The following is a 19450-nucleotide window of genomic DNA, read 5'->3' on the forward strand; positions in this document are numbered from 1 at the left end:
AACTTTGCCAAGTACCTCTTCAAGAAAGTTTGTAAAAGTGAGACAATATATATTTCCTTTTTGTTGAGTTGAGGCTCAATGTTATATCAGCGTGTGACATGCTGGTAAAGCGCACACAAGGGAACTCTATTTGTATGCGGATATCACACTTTACATTTAGTCTTCCTGTATTTCACACTGTGGGGTGCTTGTGCCGCCTCTCACCCTGCTTCTCAAGTCAAAACCCGAGAATGAAAATACCCAGACTGCACCAGCTACTGCCGGGACAACATGCTATAAGTACTTCCACAATAACTTCCTGCTTTTTTTTAAAATCGTGTTTATTAATGCAAACGTTTATGTCAGAGTAGTCGAATTCAGCCTCATTAACTTTGCTTGTTCTGCAAGGGTACTTGATAGCTAGTTTCAGGTTTGATATTATCATTTAAAGGAGATACATCTCCATAGTTGAATAGGTTGTTAATGGGCATTTCCATAATTTTGCAAAGCTAAAGTTATAATTTATTCTAAACATAACTCAATAGGCATTTCCCCCAACTGTCCACTACACGCGCACGTTCCTCTTGGGTGGACTTCATCGCGCGCTTGAAGTCCGTTCCCAAAGCTTTCCGGACTAGGCGCGCGCTCACTTTTTTTTTTTTCAATTGCTCGAGGTTTTTCTCTGTGCGCCCTGCGACACACCGGACACCACAGACACTCACATCGGGACACCCGTATTCCCCGGAATAAAGACTTTTTTTCGTCAGGTATGTCTCCTTTAATTATAATGAAAATTGTAGTATACATAAGTCTAACAATCTTATAATTAGACAATCTGTGCTTTGATATCTTATTGATTTACAAGCAAATTGTGGGAATTCCACATAAACCATGGTAGGCTACATGGTTTTGTAGTTCTCTATAATAACCTGTCAAATTGATTTGAGTTTTTTACTTTTTTTTAAAAGTTATTTTTGGGGGGAAAGTGGGAGAGAGAGTCGGGGTGGTGACCACGGGTCGGGAGTCGAACCCGGGTCGCCGGCGTACGGTGCAGGTGCGCCACTGCCGGGGCCATTTTTTTTACTCCTGTATGGGTGTAGGAATTTGGTTCACACCTCAATAAAAGAGACTGTCACTGTAACTAAGGTAGGTATAAGGGCACTGAATGTACGAAAACAACCCTAGATTGGTTATTTTCAGCAGACCACCACCCAAGGGCCCTTTTTTAGACATAACAGACATAAATCTGCTGACAGTTTACAGTGTTTTTTAAAGTTGTGCAACATGTTATCTGTGAGATAAAAGGAAGTTTGTGTATTTTCTTGTAAAATGTTAATGTAGTGCATCAACCAGTACTTCCACTCTTCATGCTGGACGGATACCACAGAGGGGGATATTTAGAAATCAAACAGCCAACATTGCAATATTGAAAGAGTGGAACTTACAGTAAAGTGAAGTCATCCTCAGTGCTATTTTAAAGTGGAATCTTTCTACTCAAACGATCTACACTGATCCGTTATAAGGTTATACTAGGCTTACAGAACTTACATTTATGTATTGAAAAGCTCAAAGGGTCAAATATGTATCATGTTGTGGCTGACAGCATCATCCAGGATCGACTAGGCGTTTTTTGTTTGTAATTGTACAGAAGGCAGTATATCTTTCAGACTTTGTTAAAGTTGCGTAGTGGCAGAATATTCCTTTAGTGAACACCGGAAACCACCTTGAGGAAAAGGCAAGGCTGCGTGTTTCCTGAACATGTCCATCTATCTGAGGTGCTTCTGTGGTCAGATTGTGTTACTGCTTCACCATGGCCTGCAGGGAGGTTTGCATGCATACACCACCTTCCACAAAGTCATCAACATCAATCTTTGTTTCACTACTGATATCAGGTGGTTAGTGTGTCTTTGTGAAGCGGTTGTCGTTGAATTTTGACGGTCGGATTGGGAAAAACGCGATTCGGCTGTCCAAGGCCGGACTTCATCACATCCTGTTTCTTTACGAGGTCAGTTCCTGTCTTTAGCCTCAGGGCCAGGAAGGAAGGGGGCGTGGAGTTGTTTTTTAGTTGGGGGGGTTAACGTCATCACACAGATTTCCCACCAAGCATCTGAGGACAGTAATTGTCCCAGATGAGGTTGCAATTAGACAGTCTTGGATAGAGGCTCGATCTGTCATTTCAAACAGACTTTCCCATCAGCCACTGGTGCAACCTGAGGAAGACTTCTTCCTGTTGTACCCATATAAGCAGTGTAAAAATGCTTCAAAAAACAGTAACTTTATTCATTTAGGCCTTCCAACAAGCCACCTCTGTATCTGGAGGATATGGTGACTTCATGTGGAAACAGGACGTCCCAATGGCTGAGACACCTTTCTTTTCCATTGCCCCCCCCCCATCCAGTTTATGTCCCGTCCTTTTCTCAGTGTGTGTGTGTATTCTATGAGTGTGTGTTTTGTGTGTTAAGGGTTCGGTGACAGCTTGCTTCCCATTGTCCTATCATTCCTGCTCCACTCACCCTCTGCATCCTGTGAGGCTTCCTGCTAGTGAGGGAGCGAGGCAGAGAGTAGAAAAAGAAAGGTAAGAAGACATGGGGAAATAAGAAAAGGGAAGGATTGGACAAAGTCTGGCAAGAAGTTGTGTAAAAGTACAGTAAACTCAACAGATTTAAACAATCGTGTGTGAGTGTGTGTGTGTGTGTTTGTGTGTGTGTGCGTGTGTCTCTCTCTCTGTGTTCCCGCAGTCAATTCCCCTCTGGGAGAAGCTTATCTGCAGTCCGCTGGGCAGGAAAGGGTGTGTCATTTGGATGTGGGTGTTTGCGAGCGTAAAAATGGAGGGTGGTGGTATTGTGATTTTTAAACGAGCGCACTATATGCATGTTAAGAATTTAGAGGTCAGAATTGATTGGCTTCGTTATATTGTTGTGAAAAATATATTGCAGTGAACTTTAAAGCAGTAATGGAAAGAAACTCAGTATACATTTAAGGTATCATTTAGGAGGGAGGTCCTGTTCTTTTAACTTTTCACACATGTATTTGCTGCTTTTCACATTATTCTTTGCATCATAATGGCCACATAATATGAACACTTAAAGGGGCCATTTCACATTCTGATTTTAAGTACACTTTGCTGATAATACTTCTAGAGTTAAACCTTTTTTGAAAGTAGGATTTTTTGATGGAGAGCTGTTTTGCTGCTTTTAGAAAAAGCTTTAAGGGTAGATACTCTAAATAAAAAAACACATCTGTGCAGATTGTTTTAGATTCAATTGCTCATGTTTTGAGATACCATTTCCATCCATTTCTGCCTCCAAGCCAATACAAAAGAGGTACATTTACTTTGAAGTGCTCACAGCATTGAGGTGTTGTTAGAAATTCAGAAGTGACCACTCTATTCAGAGAGAATTTTAAAAAAAACACTGATCTTACCAAGGAAAGTTTTCTTAGGGTCAACTTTTTTGGGGAAAAGTACGTGAAGTTGGTGAATTATTTGAAATTATATGTCAAATCCAAGATTACTTTTTCTAAGTATTTTTATGTCTTCATACCTAAACAGCATGAGGAGCATTTTTATCACCACTTTCTCAAAAAGTGTCGTAACATGGCAGCTATGTTTATTATGTAATAAAGATTAAGTAAAATCCGGTACTGTAAAAAGGCCTGTTGCTTCATATCACAAAATAACACCGCACTTCTCCCCACCAGAGAAACTGCTTCTGTATTCTTCTTCTTTATTCTTGCGTGCTGCTATAAAAACGTGCTGTGAGCAACCCTTCAGTGCCGTTTTGAAACATCTGACTAATTGAATACTAGTATCTCTGTTGAAAGAGTATGATTGAGAAGTGTTTGTTCTTATGTTGTACATGTGGAAAAACACAAGCATTAATGGCCGTTATATTATAAGAAATAATAACAGTGCTATTTTTATTGTTCAATCATTTGAAGGGGCAGCAAATGGCTTAACGATATGTGTGCGTGACTGAGAAACAGTGCTAGTTTGTTCGTTTTGTTTTCTTATTTATTTATTCACCACTGCTCTCATAACTACAATTTTAAATGAGATATATTTAAAAGCATAAACAAAAGTCAACAAAACTCTTCCAAAATGTTGAGCATGGTGTGTGTTTAAATGTTGTTACTTGGTTCTAATCTGCAAAGAGGAACTCACAGTTCTTAAATTACTCTGGTGTCATTTCAGTACACACGCAGACACACAAAATGGCAGTGTGCTAATTGATAACCCCAACGTACCACACACACACACACACACACACACACACACACACACACACACACACACACACACACACACACACACACACACACACACACACACACACACACACACACACACACACTTTGCTGTAACAACTTTGATGTTTGTGGCTGATTCAAAGGAAAACCCAGATCATTATCAAGACCCCGATGAACACATCCACACATACTTGTTGTTGTGGTGACTTTGCATCATGGCAGGTTTTAAAACTGTTTTTGGGTGCAGAGCAGCACATGTTCCTGTCTGTGCATGCGTGATTGGTGAAGCCTTTGTCCAGTGGGCCGTGTTCCCTGCTGTGTGTGACTTTATGTATAAACACATGGGTCAACTGAACGATCAGCTGCTAGTTCAGCTTCAGCCTGCAGAGAGGAAGACCAAAATTTGATCAACAGGAACCCAACGGAGAACAATGACTGTACAGCTGTCAGCAAACAATACTCGGTACTGTGTGTGTGTGTGTGTGTGTGTGTGTGTGTGTGTGTGTGTGTGTGTGGGGTTGTGATGTAGAAGTTTTTAAGGAGGAAAAACCGAAGGGAGGCAGAGAGGTGAAGGGTGAGAAGGGAGATTAGTGAGGTTACACAGACACTGGAAGGACACTTTTTAAATTGTGAAAGGTTTCGGATTGGTAGTTCCTCTGTTTCATTTAAAAGTAATGTAAACCTTTCCCTGTTTCATCAAAGTGACATAAGGGTTCTTTCTGATTACTAAAAAGTCAGTAAAGACATCACAACAGTATTTAAAACTGATTCATTTAAAACTTTTATCAGAAATCCTTCAATATACATCAAGGATTTGACAAGAGAACCATGAACGATCTGTATACAGATTTGTAATGTATTTAGATGTAACCCCTTTACAGGAATCACCAAAACCAGTATGATTTATTATGATAAATTTCATGTTGTAATTTAATTGCGTCACTCCAGCTGATCCTGTCTGTGGTCTCCGGTTAATCTTAGAGAAGCAGAAGAGGAAGGGATGACAGGGAGGGCAGAGGGGAGATGAAGATGAAAGGACTTTCTCTCTTTTAGAAACTCATCAAAGTGAAGAAAGTCAGCAGCTTTGGTCCAGTGGAGAGTAGAGAGAGAGAGTTGGAGGGGTGCGGAGAAGAGAAAAACAGCACCAAAAAAAAGGTGTGTGTGTGTACTCTGTCCACAGTTTCCAGGAAAAAGGGGGAGCGATCAGAAGGGTGGACAGGAAACTCTAACAGGGCTAACTTCCTGTAGCTCTCCTGATGGCCAACCTGATAGTGATTCAGTGTGTGTGTGTGTGTGTGTGTGTGTGTGTGTGTGTGTGTGTGTGTGTGTGTGTGTGTGTGTGTGTGTGTGTGTGTGTGTGTGTGTGTGTGTGTGTGTGTGTGTGTGTGTGTGTGTGTGTGTGTGTGTGTGTGTGTGTGTGTGTGTGTGTGTGAGGGCTTGTGTGTACGTAACATTTTTGCATATTTTGCTCCAGCCTTTCCTTGATGTATCCCATAATAGCCGTTGTTGGTTTTAAGATGGAGAGGACTTTCAGGGGGATTTGTGGTGTGGATGGGAACAACCTGTCGCTGTTCACTTTATAATGAAAGTGAATTACTTTTGTTTCTTTGTCGCTCCCTGCCATAACCTTTATTGTTCTTCCTCTGTGAGACTTCCCCCACATTCCTCAGAAGGTGGGGGTGGGTTGGGGGGGCTGCAGGCTGGAGTTGAGTCAGATTGAAAGGTTGCCAGTTTGATTCCGAGGACTGCTCTAGACTCAGCTGCCAGATTATTAGTTACACATACAGTAGCTAACACTCCCGCAGTCTAATACAACAAGCCTGCAATACATTTGACCTGCATTTATGCTACAGGGTATTACAAACCTTTACTCTTTATTTAACTTATAATCAGTTTGGAGGCTCCAGTGTGTGGTGCTGTTGGATTGCATTAGACAGAGAGATGTTACTCCACACCCATTATATCAGTTAACAATTCCTTATTAATTAGAAACTATAACCTCCAAATAAAGTTTAATATAGGGCTGCAATTTAAAATCATTCACAGTATTGGTTAGTCTGCGAAAAAAATGTGAAATATACTAATCACAATTTCCTTGATGATGTGACATCAACAGAAAGCTTATCTTGTTCAACCAGTTTTCAAAAACCTAAATACCTACTATAAAATGAGTACTTTTAATATAAAAGCTGCATGGCATTTTTGCTTGAATATTCAGATTTTCTCAAGCTGGTTAAGAGTTAAGTTACAGCAGCAAAATACAATATGAAGCAAAACAAATAATTAGAAATAAGAAATATACAGATAAAATAGTGAAATGAAATGGAATATTAAATAAAATATAAATGTACAATGTTAAGTGTAAAGTGTGCATGTTATGTCCAGTTCACGAGAGAGGCTACGGAGCAGTGAATTGTCTGCCAGCCAGAGGGGAATTATTGCAAAGTGTTATTGCAGTGGGCAGGACTATTAAGAAATAGTTAATTTTTTGTTTGTATTAAACAGACTTAAATAACATGGTAATAAGTAAGTTTTAGGTTTAATGGTTGGTAATTCTATCAGAGCCAGGCAAGATTTCCTGTTAACATTGTGTATTTAGGCCAACTGACCAAGCTGTGGACCCGTTTTCACTGTATGATGGGTATCAGCATTGTCATCTAACTCATGGATGAAAAAAGAGTATTACTCAAAATATCAAACCTTTACTCTGAGCTAGTAATAAACAGCTGACTGGCAGTAGGCTAATTGTTCCCTGAAGAACAATGCTAAACGTCCCACTATAAATGGCATACAGTATTTTCTGTATGCTATTTCTTCTTGATGCTGGCACCAGCTTCTGATTTGTCAAGGAGCTCTTTCGATGCGATGAGGTCAACCCAAAACTGGAAGTCAGGATTGTGTACATGTGTGCACACATACAGGATGATCTTTGTGAAACACATTTCACATTGTCAGTGACTGTCACTTTGTATAAGTTACATCTCTCAAATGATGACATTTACAGGTCTGTTTCAACATACACACACACACACACACACACACACACACACACACACACACACACACGTGCAAGTTCACATACACACAGCTTTTGACCAGAGTACCCCTTCTCGAAACTGCAAAGCAAAAAGGGAAGTGGCTAACCTCACATCTCTCTCTGTCTTTGCTTATCGCTAGCTGGCTCTGTCTCAGTTGTTTTAGTTGTCTGTCTCTGTCTCTTCACACACATCTCTTTATTCACGCTTTAACGCTCTTGAGCATTTCTCTCAGATTCTCCAAAATCTTCTCCTTCTCAGGTTCTCTGCCACTCATCTTCTCTCTCATTCAGCCTCTTGTCACTCACCACTCCCCTCTTTTTTCCCCAGTGGTGATGGTGATTGACAGATGATCTGGTAGAGGACGACATCAGGTGAGATCAAAAGTTGACTTCTCCTTCCGGCCTTACCTACAACCCCACTTCTTCCTCCTCCCACTTGAGGGAAGTTGTGTTTTTTTATTTAAAGTTGGTTACTTCTCTCTTAACACTTCTCTAAGTTAAGTGCCTGCTGTTGATTTGGGATGCTTTCACTTTCTGTCAGCTTGTGTTTGAAGCCTCAGGTTTTGTAGACAGGAATTATGAAAGTTGATAAGTTCACGAAACAAACAAAAGTTCTCGTTTTTTAATATTTTAATTTGAATCCTGTGCTAATCCACAAGTCTTGTTTTTTTTAATTTTGTTTAGAAGTGGTGGTAATGTTATCTTTAAAGTCCTGAGTAAATATTGTACTAACAGGGGGACTCAATCAATTTTAAAACATACATTTCAGTTTACTTGTTACAAGAAGTGTTGCTCAGCCTGACAAGATATATATGCTGTAACATACTGTACACTCCCCGGCCCAAAAAAGGTCACAAGCCTGTGGGGGGAAGTGCTATGATCTGGGGTTGCTGCAGCTGGTCTGGTCTAGGTTCAGCAACGTTATGTGCCCAAAGAATGAGGTCAGCTGACTACCTGAATATACAGAATTACAGGTTATTCCATCAATGGATTTTTTCTTCCCTGATGGCACGGGCATGTTCCAAGATGACAATGCCAGGATCCATCGGGCTCAAATTGTGATAGAGTGGTTCAGGGTGCATGAGACATCATTTTCACACATGGACTGGCCCCCACAGAGTCCAGACCTGAACCCGATTGAGAATCTTTGGGATGTGCTGGAGAAGACTTTGCGCATTGGTCCGAATCTCCCGTCATCAATACAAGATCTTGGTGAAAAATTAATGCAAGACAGAAATAAATGTTATGACATTGCAGAAGCTTGTGGAAACGATGCCACAGCGAATGCGTGCCGTAAGCAAAGCTAAAGGCGGTCCAACGAATATTAAGAGTGTGACCTTTTTCCTGGCCAGGCAGTGTATGTAATTTCTTCTGGGACTGAAGGAGATTTCCAAAATTTGAAAATGAAATACCCCTTTAGGAGCTAAAGTACTGAGGGGTTTTAACCTGGGAATGACCTGGCTGACACGCTTTATATACTGTGTGGATAAGATACTTCATGTTGTGTTGCTTCAATGAAGAATCATCAGGCTTGGGCTCGGTTGCATCATTATAGAATCTGTTTATTTTCTTCTTGTGTGCAGTAAAGGTCATATTCCATACATATTCCATTCATTGAGCGAACACTCATTTGTTACAGTGCTTACAAACGCTCGCATGCAGGGATCACAAAGCATATGCCCTTCAAGGGTCAAACACAAACAATGATCTGATACGACACACCTTAAATACCTGTACCCTAGTTGATAGGACAGCGACACACTTTGGCAAACACAGTGAATACAGTAACACACCATTGTCTCTTACTGGATTTCTGCACATTGGGCTTGAGACTTAACCTTGTTAACAGAACGATGTTGTTTTAAACTGGAAATATGGGTTTTGAAATGTATCTTATCCCAGGTTGAATACTATTTGGTTGCATTATGGGGAAATGTAGGATCCGGTGTTTCTGGAGAGTCATACTCTTAAAAACAGGATACTTTGACCTGCTCTTTTCATTTTCACCAATGTTTTTTTTTCTAAGGTAACACACAAAATCACTCGAGTTCTTCACATGGATTCATTTAGAAGTACAAACAACAAGGTAAAAAAAAGGTGCAGAACAAGATACACTTTACAAAAATATAGTGCAATAGGAAACCTGTTGTGCAATACTAGAAACTTATAAAGACAAGAAACGAAACTAATTTCAAGTGCAATAAACACCAGCAAAATGAGTTTAATGCTGCCTCTAGATTTAGAATTCTAAAGAATATGCTATAACAGACAGCTTCAGCACCAGGCAGCAATAAATAGAATGATGAATTGACATTTACATAGTGAGAAATAGTTGTGGAGTGTTTGTTTAACTCTGCTTGCTTTCACAGACACTGTCTCCGTGCTGGTTATTATGGGGTGTGCCTGTTGCAAGCAGAAGAAGGCAGCCAAAGCAGCAGAATCCGCAGGAGTAGATGCTACAGATCTGTCTCTTAGCAACGCAGATGGAGGGTTGTCCGCGGCCTTGACTCAGGGCCGTTACTGTCCCGACCCGACGCAGATCATCCCGGACTTCAACAAGGGCTTCGCCTCCAGTGCCATCTTCCCCAACACCAACGCACACCAGCGGCCGGGAGGCCTCACAAGTACGGTTGTCTAACGGCTTTATAGTGTTAGCTAGAATCAGGAAGGGGAACATCACTATATTACCGAGTACAGGGTGCCAAATATATATTGTAGAGCAACAAATGACTTCTTCAGTTACAGTTATTTAACTCAGCCGACTGCCGGCTTTACCAACTGAGCTATACGGCGGCCCATTTACAACTTTTTAACCATAAAAAATGACGTCATTAGAGGGTCTTCCTCTTCTTTTCTCTCGCATTTCTTTAAAACTATGTCTTTAAACAATGCTCAGATGCCCATCAAATTCAGTCAGCTAACATGAGTCTTCTATCAAATTAGAGCCTGTGTTTTTTTTACTGAGATGCAGCGAAATCTAATCATCATTTTTGTATTCTTCTAATGATGAGTGATTGACATTCCTCCGTGTGGCAGTCTGAAAAAAATGCATCTCGCGTTACACTTCAAAAGAGTGAAATATGTAAAAAAAATATTGTTTCAAAATAAACTAAATTTGATAGATAGATAAAATGATGAGAGGATATTGTGGTATTGACAATAAATATTCTTGAACAAACGAAACCGCTAAAAATATGAATTCTATGAAGGTGTTTCTTCCGAGCGAGTGTTGACTAGAAGAACTGTTAATATATATTTTAAGCAACCTTCAGCTTGTCATTTTAAACACCAAAACCCTAAATGATAGTTAGGATTCACTGGTAGGAAACGTGTGTATAACGGGAACCTCCTCTCCTGTTGTGTGTGTGTGTTTGTGTGTGTTTGCAGGTTGTGGAGTCACTCTCTTTATAGCTCTGTATGACTATGACGCTCGCACTGAAGATGACCTCACTTTTCAGAAAGGAGAGAAATTCCAGATCATCAATAACACGTAAGCGATGGTGGGGAAAACACTGACAGGATTAAAGTGACACACTGAGTAAAACAATAACAAATAAGGCTAACTTTAAGTGAAAATGGTTGAAAATAAGGCCAATCATAACTTTCAAAAGGTAGGTACATCCTGTTAAATATCCCCTGTTAATTCATGCTTTAGTTTAGAATGTTGTAGCCTCAGTAATCTCCAATCTTTGTGGATCATGCACAGAACTAATCGATGTAAAAGGGGTTTGCAATTCTTTGTCCTCATGTTTCTGTTTGGTTTTGCAGAGAGGGTGACTGGTGGGAGGCTCGCTCTTTGGACACAGGCCACTCAGGTTACATCCCCTCCAACTACGTAGCTCCTGTCGACTCTATACAGGCAGAAGAGTGAGTACATGTACACACGTACACACGTACACACGTACACACACACACACACAAACACACACACACACACACACACACACACACACACACACACACACACACACACACACACACACACACACACACACACACACACACACACACACACACACACACACTAGTGAAAGCTACATCTGCTGCAATATAAGTAACAACACTTTACATTAGAAGATTTTCCCTTTGATTGACAAGTAGTGTGAGGTCAGATGTCACAGGATATGACATGTGTGCTTTTGTCATGGTGACAGGTGGTATTTTGGGAAGATGGGGAGGAAGGATGCGGAGAGACAACTGCTGGGCCAAGGCAACCAGAGGGGGACTTTCCTCATACGAGAGAGTGAGACCACCAAGGGTAAAATGGCCACACACACACACACACACACACACACACACACACACACACACACACACACACACACACACACACACACACACACACACACACACACACACACACACACACACACACACACACACACATACACACACATTGAATATATGACAGCTTTCACATTTTGTCTCTTTCAATTCCTCACCTCTCCACCACTTTATGCTTCATTGTCCTCCTTTTTTCATCTTGCTCTATTCCCCTCTCCTCTCCTCTCCTCTCCTCTCCTCTCCTCTCCTCTCCTCTCCTCTCCTCTCCTCTCCTCTCCTGCCCTCTCTCTCTACAGGTGCTTACTCTCTGTCTATCCGTGACTGGGACGACAACAAGGGAGACCACGTCAAGCATTATAAGATCCGTAAACTAGACAGTGGAGGATACTACATCACCACCAGATCACAGTTTGACACGGTGCAGGAGCTGGTCGAGCACTACACAGGTAACACACACAAATGCATTAAAAAAAGAACACAAATGATTTTTATCTTAAATGTTTGTGTCGCCAGTTTCTGATGCGTGTCCATTCTGTTCTATGATGTCCATCTTAAATAAGTGTTGACTATTTGCACAATCATTCTTGCAGCTTCAAAAAAACGTTATGGCTATTACTGTTATTGACCATGAGTAATACTATAATTACCAGTGGTGTAGAGTAAGTACTTTTACTGTTAATACAATTTTGAAGTACAAATGTGTACCTTCAGATATAAAAGATTTTGAACACAGAACTTGTACTTGTAATGAATACAGTAAATGATGTAACACTTCTTCACCACTGTGACTGTTAGCCACATATTATGCTTGATTCAGAGCTGCTCTAACATTCAGGGTTCACAATCTCCACTTCCTCGGTTCTCCGTCAGTGTACATCTGCCCCCTAGTGGCGTTTGTTGATGAAAATGATACATTACAAAATTATCAAAGCAAACTGAGAGATTAGGCCACATATCATTGATTTTTTTAAACGAGTTTCGTCTCACTTTTTTGTCTTTAATGTCTCTGTTCGTGCTGCTCACAATGTTTACATTTATGTTTTAGTGTTGTGCACTTTTTTTTAATGATTAACTTGTCAGTTGCTTAAGCGCATAAGCAATCAATCTTGTTTGTTTTTTTCCTCTGAATTTGCTGCTTTTTTGCTTGTTTCATTTCCTTCGTGCTTTCCTTTCTGCTTGCTTGTTTGTCTCTCCTCTCTCTCTCTCTCAGAGAGAGCGGCAGGCCTGTGCTGCCGTCTGATTGGCAGCTGTAAGCGGGGCATGCCTAAACTGGCCGATTTATCTGTGAAGACCAAGGATATGTGGGAGATTCCCCGTGAATCCCTCCAGCTGATTAAGAAACTGGGCAACGGCCAGTTTGGAGAAGTCTGGATGGGTATGAATGGTGGGACTGTGTTGCAGTGGGGGAAGGTGACAGCAGGAGCACACCTGGATAAAATAAAGTATTAGAAGATGAGCAGGTATATATAACGCATTAAGTCTTAGTTGTGTTCAGTGGACAAGAACATCGGTAAACACTTCTGGTCACAAACATACCAAGTAAAGCCCTGTATATCGGTCTGTGTCGTTCAGAGTCTGCCTCAAATACACACACACACACACACACACCCACACACACACACACACACACACACACCCACACACACACACACACACACACACACACACACACACACACACACACACACACACACACACACACACACACACACACACACACACACACACACACACACACACACACACACACACAGTTAAAAGATATAGTCTGGACTAGTTTTTAAATGTGTTGAAGCACAATAGAAACTACCACCTAGTGAATCTCTGTGTGTGATAGAAATCGCACAGAGGAAGCAGTTAATGAATAAAAAGTGTCTTTATTTCATATCTGGGTGTGCAAAGTTGTTCCCTTCCTCCCCTGTTGATGCATGTGCATGTTTCATCATCTCACCTCACCTCTTTGTCACCCCCCACCCATCTTTCTTCTATTTTTCCATCCATCACTACACACTTTTCTCCATTCTTCATCACCCACTTACACTCTTTCATTTCACTACATCTCCACTGTCCTTGGCTCTTACCTCCTCCCCCCACAATAGGCTCTAATGATGGGCTGTGTTATTACCTGACACATTCCTGTCCAAACTCCACCCCTCTCACCATGGGACTCGGGCGGGACGCCTGGGAAGTGAACAGGGATACGCTGTCCATGGAAAGGAAGCTGGGGCAAGGTTGCTTCGGCGACGTTTGGATGGGTGAGGCTGACACCGCCACCCTCTGACGCCCTGTAGAGGCGTAGAGGGAGAACTGTCTGTCCAGCGTTTTCAGTTACTGTCCTATATCAAACATTGTCAGTGATGCTTCATGTCCTTTATGTCAGTTTATGTAAGTAAAGTTGAATGTTTTTCCCAATATTGCTTGGTATTCCCACGTGATATATTTCCACTGTGTGTTTAAATTGTCACACAGTTTCACACACTATATCAGACCGTGTTAACATTTCTGAGTTTTTCATCAAAGCCAGCCAAGCTATGTGCCTGTCCGCGTGCCTCAGGTACTGCTGGTGTTGATGTAAGATGAGAAAACCTCCATCCCTACTTACATCCCTCTGTCTCATGTCATGCATGCTCTCAGAAATCATTTGCATGCACTAGAAGTATAACCCTGTTCGTGTTATTGAGCCTGCATATTGTGTTTTATATGTCCTAGTGTACGTAGTGTGTGCATGTACTGTATATACAGCTATCATCTTGTTATTATGCCAGAAAATTGACGTGTTTGCCTGCACAGCATGTCCCTATGCGTGCATTAACATATCATTTTCCGTATGCCAGGCATGTGGAACGGCACCACCAAGGTAGCGGTGAAGACTCTGAAGCCAGGGACCATGTCCCCTGAGGCCTTCCTGGAGGAGGCTCAGATCATGAAGAGACTCCGCCACGACAAGCTGGTGCAGCTCTACGCCGTCGTGTCAGAGGAGCCCATCTACATTATCACAGAGTTCATGAGCCAAGGTACCAGGCTGAGTAAACTGTCATGCCTAGCAATGTAGATACAGTGGGAATAACTGCTCTATGTTTGTAACCTCGCTGACACTAAAATATGATCTCCTCAGAAATGAGTGTTTTTTTTCCTTTGATAAGATGACTATTTGATAAAAACGATGTAATAATTAATGTACAAAATATGGATGCAGACGAATATAGGTAATATTCAGGATAATAGAAATCGAATAATAATATTATATTTGTTTTAATATATTTTCTTATTGATGTAATAATGTGATTTATTTTATTTAAGTGGGTGAAAAAAGTCATGAGAAAATAGAGAAGACTCTCAGAAACGCCCTGCACTGCAATGGACACCTCAAAGAATCGGCCTCTGTCCAAACTGTTCAACCACTCATAGAACAACACATTTTAAAAATATTTTTTGGACTAGTATCAGACATCAGACATCAAACTGAAGTCTTCAATAGCTGAGGCTTTTATCCTACATTAAAAACATTTAGTGAAAGCGAGGTACACTTTAGGCTGTATTCCAAATATCATACTTTTACTTTCAGTTCATACTGCAGGTGCCGTTAGAAAGTATGTGCTGCTGCATGCTCTATGCATACAACTGGACATGCTTGTAAAATTGCGCCTTAAACCTTATTGCTTGCAGGAAATTTGAAGTCGAAATATAAAGTATGTGATTTGGAATGCAGTTGTTTATAAGCTATCATCTGTGCTGAGCTGGTGGTTTAGTCATTGTGACACTAGGATGCAGTAGGACATCCTGGTATTTCTGCCATACTATATTTGGCTTATGTATATAGATGTATTGGGATATGCCATATCTTTTTCTGGCGTACTAAAGACTATTTTAGTATTGGTACTGGAAAGCACCCTGGACAATACACAAATATCCAGGGATCCCTTTTGTTTATCTGTCCTTTGAACTGTGTGGAGCTAGCCTTGGGTAGGTAAAACATTAATTCAGCATTCACTAAAAGATTTAGGATTAAAAAGTTGGGATTTAATATGTGTCCATGCAAAATAAACAAATAAAGTGTTGCTATGAATTTTCAAAATGTATGTTTTAACTACAGGAGGTGTAAGGACTTTCCAGTCACTATGCAACAATCTTTTTGTTTTTCAGGAAGTTTATTGGACTTCTTGAAAGACGGGGAGGGTCAGAGTCTTAAGCTGCCTCAGCTGGTGGACATGGCTGCACAGGTGAGTTCAACACAGACACACAAAGACAGATTTAAAGGACATGCTTTCAGCTCTTATATCTCTTGTGTGTGTAGATTGCAGCTGGAATGGCGTACATTGAGAGGATGAACTACATCCATCGTGACCTGCGAGCGGCCAACATCCTCGTTGGAGAAAATCTGGTGTGTAAGATTGCTGACTTCGGCCTGGCTAGGCTCATCGAGGACAACGAGTACACGGCCCGACAAGGTAACAGCGTGAGGTGTTAAGTGTGTGAGTGTGTGTGCGAGACAGACAAATGATGAGATCCATGCTTGCACAATGCGATGATTAAGAGTGTCTGCCTCCGTGCCTATATTTTTATACATAACCTATCCTAATTATATGATTATGCATCTTCACTGTGTTGCCATGGTTTCAGGGGCGAAGTTCCCCATCAAGTGGACGGCTCCTGAAGCGGCGTTGTACGGACGCTTCACCATCAAGTCAGATGTCTGGAGCTTTGGCATCCTGCTGACTGAACTCATCACAAAGGGACGTGTGCCGTACCCAGGTACTGCATATTTGTTAAACTCGCGTAGCCTTGAAGAAACACAATCAATGTCCGGTCTGAGACTTTTCTATATGATTTAAATTTCATTTAGTAACAACTTTGGCAGTAGATATTCGGCTGCTGTCGGAATGTTTCACTTAGTAAATGGGACAAGAACACATTTTATTTCGCATAAACAGCCTGGACTGGTGGTTAAGGTTGAACAATTGGGAGTGTTTAAAGGTTTAGTCACATTTTCAACAAGAACAAACTGCATTACAGCTGAATGCTTCAAAACTACTGTAAAAGTAAATGGTAAGTAAGAGGAAACCTTTTGTTAATCATTTGCAACCCTGCCTTGCAAATAGGCACACAGATCATCCTTTTCCCTCATGTTGGAACTGTTGTATAACAATATAACTTTATTTAAAAAGGGATTGAAGTCTCTTTTGCAGTAGTGTCAGCAACCAAAATACAGGTTACAAAACGTATAAGACAGACTTAAAGAAGGATTACCAAACTTTGAAACCAGAAGAATAACTGAAAATGAATCAAATAAATGGAATAAATGCACCGTAACAAAATGAATATTAAACCAGTTGATTCCATTTTTTATATTTATTTCAATAAATCCACCTGTGAAAGTGTTTCTGAATAAAAGCAGTAGAATAAATTGCAAATTGATTTTTCCCAGTTTTTGTAAGTGCTCATGCAATATCCTAGGTTTGTTTTGTTTGTTAGTGTAACCACCTGTAGATGCATCGTTGAAATTATTTGTGAGTAACCCTTTGTAACACCATTACTGTTTGATTTGTTTTGCCTTTTCTCCATATCGGATGTATCCAAAGTGTTGTTATTATTGTGTTTTATGATTTTTTTAAAATCCAATCCTCCTTCTCTGAACTATTTTTCCATATCCTGTGTGCACACCTCCCCCTCCCTCAATCCCTTTAGGCATGAACAACCGTGAGGTGTTGGAGCAGGTGGAGCGGGGCTACAGGATGCCCTGCGCCCCAGGCTGCCCCGGCTCGCTCCATGAACTGATGGTGCAGTGCTGGAGGCGTGAGGCCGATGAGAGGCACACCTTCGAGTACCTGCAGTCCTTCCTGGAGGATTACTTCACCGCCACAGAGCCGCAGTACCAGCCCGGAGAAAACCTGTGACCCCACAACGCGTAGGACAGATGTGGAGCAATAAACGGACAAACAGAGAGACAGACAGATGTGGATGTATTACATGCAGATACACTGATATGCCTTCATTGTATTTGTTCCACACTTATTGTACATGCACACATATTAAGATACATATCATTGCCTTGTTTCATTGTTTTAAAGACAGTTTCCTCCTTTTTGATTATTGATCACTGCAGCCCATTCAGGAACAATCAGCCAACCACGTTGCAGAGTCGGAGCTCTGCTGATCAGGCCTCGCAGTAATGTTGCTTTACTCTGTAACCATGACAACAAGGAACAGAAAGAAGAAGTAGCTGGTTGGGGGGGGGGGGAGTCGAGGTGGTACATGATGTGTTCAGTTGCCATATATGTGCAGATCCTTCTGATTCCTCTAAAGAAACATTTAGCAGGGCAACTGTTGTTGATAAATATATGGATCCATAAAAGGTGCATCAGGTTTCAGAAAACAGTAAACGAACCCTGTGACATGGGACGTAGAGCGGCAAAAGATTTGTCCATCAAAAAATAACTAATTGCCATTTATTCTACTAATCAATAAATCATAATTTTAGAAAATGCTGTTTTCAGACTCTCAAGTATATAGACGTTCTGCTTTTCTCAGTTTTATATCATGTTAAAATGAATATTTTTCAGTTTGGGAAAAACAGTCTATCAATCTGCCAGTCTCACACTCTGCCTGTCTCACACTCAGTCTTTCTCACAATCAGCCAGACATTGAAATACTTCACCTTGGACAGTGAAAAACTGTGATGGACATTTTTTTGTTACTATTGTGACATTAAAATAATAAACATATAAATCGAAAATAAAGTCTTAAGTTACTGCACTATTGTAAGGTAGCTTGTGTACAGACATTTAAGATTAGATAGAATCGGAGGATGAAAACCTCTTTATTTGTCACATACATGCACACAGCAGAGCACACACAGTGAAATTGGTCCTCTGCATTAACCCATCCTAGTACTAGGAGCAGTGGGCAGCTATTGTGCAGCACCCGGGGAGCAATGGGGAGGGGGGGATTGGAGGTGTCCGGTGCCTTGCTCAAGGGCACCACAGCAGGGCCTAGGAGGTGAACTGGGACCTCTCCAAGATTAAATCATATTCCTCCTCATACAGTAATCTGACACACAAATAAAAATGCTTTTGAACTAATCCATGTGAATCTCCTCAAAGAGGGAACTGATTTTCAACTTTGTGTGCCTTAAAGTGGTCAAAATAAGGGCTGTATTTGATATTTAATACTATGTTAGTAAAGTCTGAGAGGAGAGGTGGTAAGGAATGCTTTTTGTTTGTTTGATCATTTCTATGACAATTTTGTAAGAAATGTCTCTTTTGCTGTTTTAATTTAACGCAGATAGGTCTGTGCATCACATAGTTTTTACTTTTATATCTAGTTAACATGTAGATTTCATCCATTGGGAGGGCAGAATGAAATGTTACACACAAAGGGAATGATCAATGTCAGTGTACCCTGGACAGACAAGTTTTCAAATATGTTATTTGACAAGAGTGTAACCTTTTTTTGATTTTATGAGATGCCCCATGTTATTGTAATAAAGATCAAATATCTTTACTGGGATAATTTATGTTTTTCTTTTTCTATGTGTTTTTTTTGGACATTTATGTTTTTATTGTTTGATGCTTCCTCTTTAGATGATGTCAAAGACAGATGCCATCACATACGAATTTACAAGGAGGAATAATACTTTCCTTTGGTCTGCCTTAAAATCTGTATTATCCTTTTTAGTATTTTCCTGAAATTACATTTGAAAGCTTGAGGATTTGTTCTTCGGTTGTGTCGTGCTTTGATGAAACAATAGGTACAAAAGGTAAGTTATGACAAAAAGTGTCTTCATTGAGGCCATTTAGTATAGAACAGGCGTAAAATATTTAAAACTTTAGGTTTTATAATAAAATATAAATATTAACGCTTGTTCTCTAAGCTGTGTGTAAACTACTGTTCCCACAATTCCAC

General features: G+C 40.6%; 1 protein-coding gene across 6 annotated transcripts; it reads left to right on the forward strand.

The window, feature by feature from the left end:
* The first annotated feature begins 263 nt into the window (after window positions 1–263).
* yrk (Yes-related kinase) lies at window positions 264–19048 on the forward strand. 6 transcript variants are annotated; one of them, XM_063898660.1, is made up of 15 exons: window positions 264–746; window positions 2442–2554; window positions 7593–7636; window positions 9634–9888; window positions 10652–10754; window positions 11033–11131; window positions 11419–11522; window positions 11845–11994; window positions 12759–12923; window positions 13648–13803; window positions 14383–14562; window positions 15692–15768; window positions 15843–15996; window positions 16169–16300; window positions 17234–19048. In XM_063898660.1, exons 4-15 carry the CDS (start codon window positions 9657–9659, stop codon window positions 17440–17442), a joined length of 1761 nt encoding a protein of 586 aa, XP_063754730.1. In that variant the 5' UTR covers window positions 264–746; window positions 2442–2554; window positions 7593–7636; window positions 9634–9656; the 3' UTR covers window positions 17443–19048. The 6 variants fall into 6 exon arrangements, with proteins under 6 accessions (XP_063754730.1, XP_063754732.1, XP_063754729.1 ...); XM_063898659.1 differs by lacking the exon at window positions 2442–2554 and having other exon boundaries at window positions 265–746; XM_063898661.1 differs by lacking the exons at window positions 264–746; window positions 2442–2554 and adding an exon at window positions 4672–4690.
* The last annotated feature ends 402 nt before the right edge of the window (window positions 19049–19450 follow it).

This window comes from Eleginops maclovinus, chromosome 13 (assembly GCF_036324505.1).
Source record: "Eleginops maclovinus isolate JMC-PN-2008 ecotype Puerto Natales chromosome 13, JC_Emac_rtc_rv5, whole genome shotgun sequence".
NCBI lineage: Eukaryota > Metazoa > Chordata > Actinopteri > Perciformes > Eleginopidae > Eleginops > Eleginops maclovinus.

Bases quoted from the DNA above. Each gene is read 5' to 3' on its own strand.
- yrk (XM_063898660.1), top strand. From the start codon at position 9,657: ATGGGGTGTGCCTGTTGCAAGCAGAAGAAGGCAGCCAAAGCAGCAGAA. The intron at 11,523-11,844 runs GTAAAATGGCCA...CTCTCTCTACAG, and splicing joins AGAGAGTGAGACCACCAAGG to GTGCTTACTCTCTGTCTATC. The intron at 15,769-15,842 runs GTGAGTTCAACA...TTGTGTGTGTAG, and splicing joins TGGTGGACATGGCTGCACAG to ATTGCAGCTGGAATGGCGTA.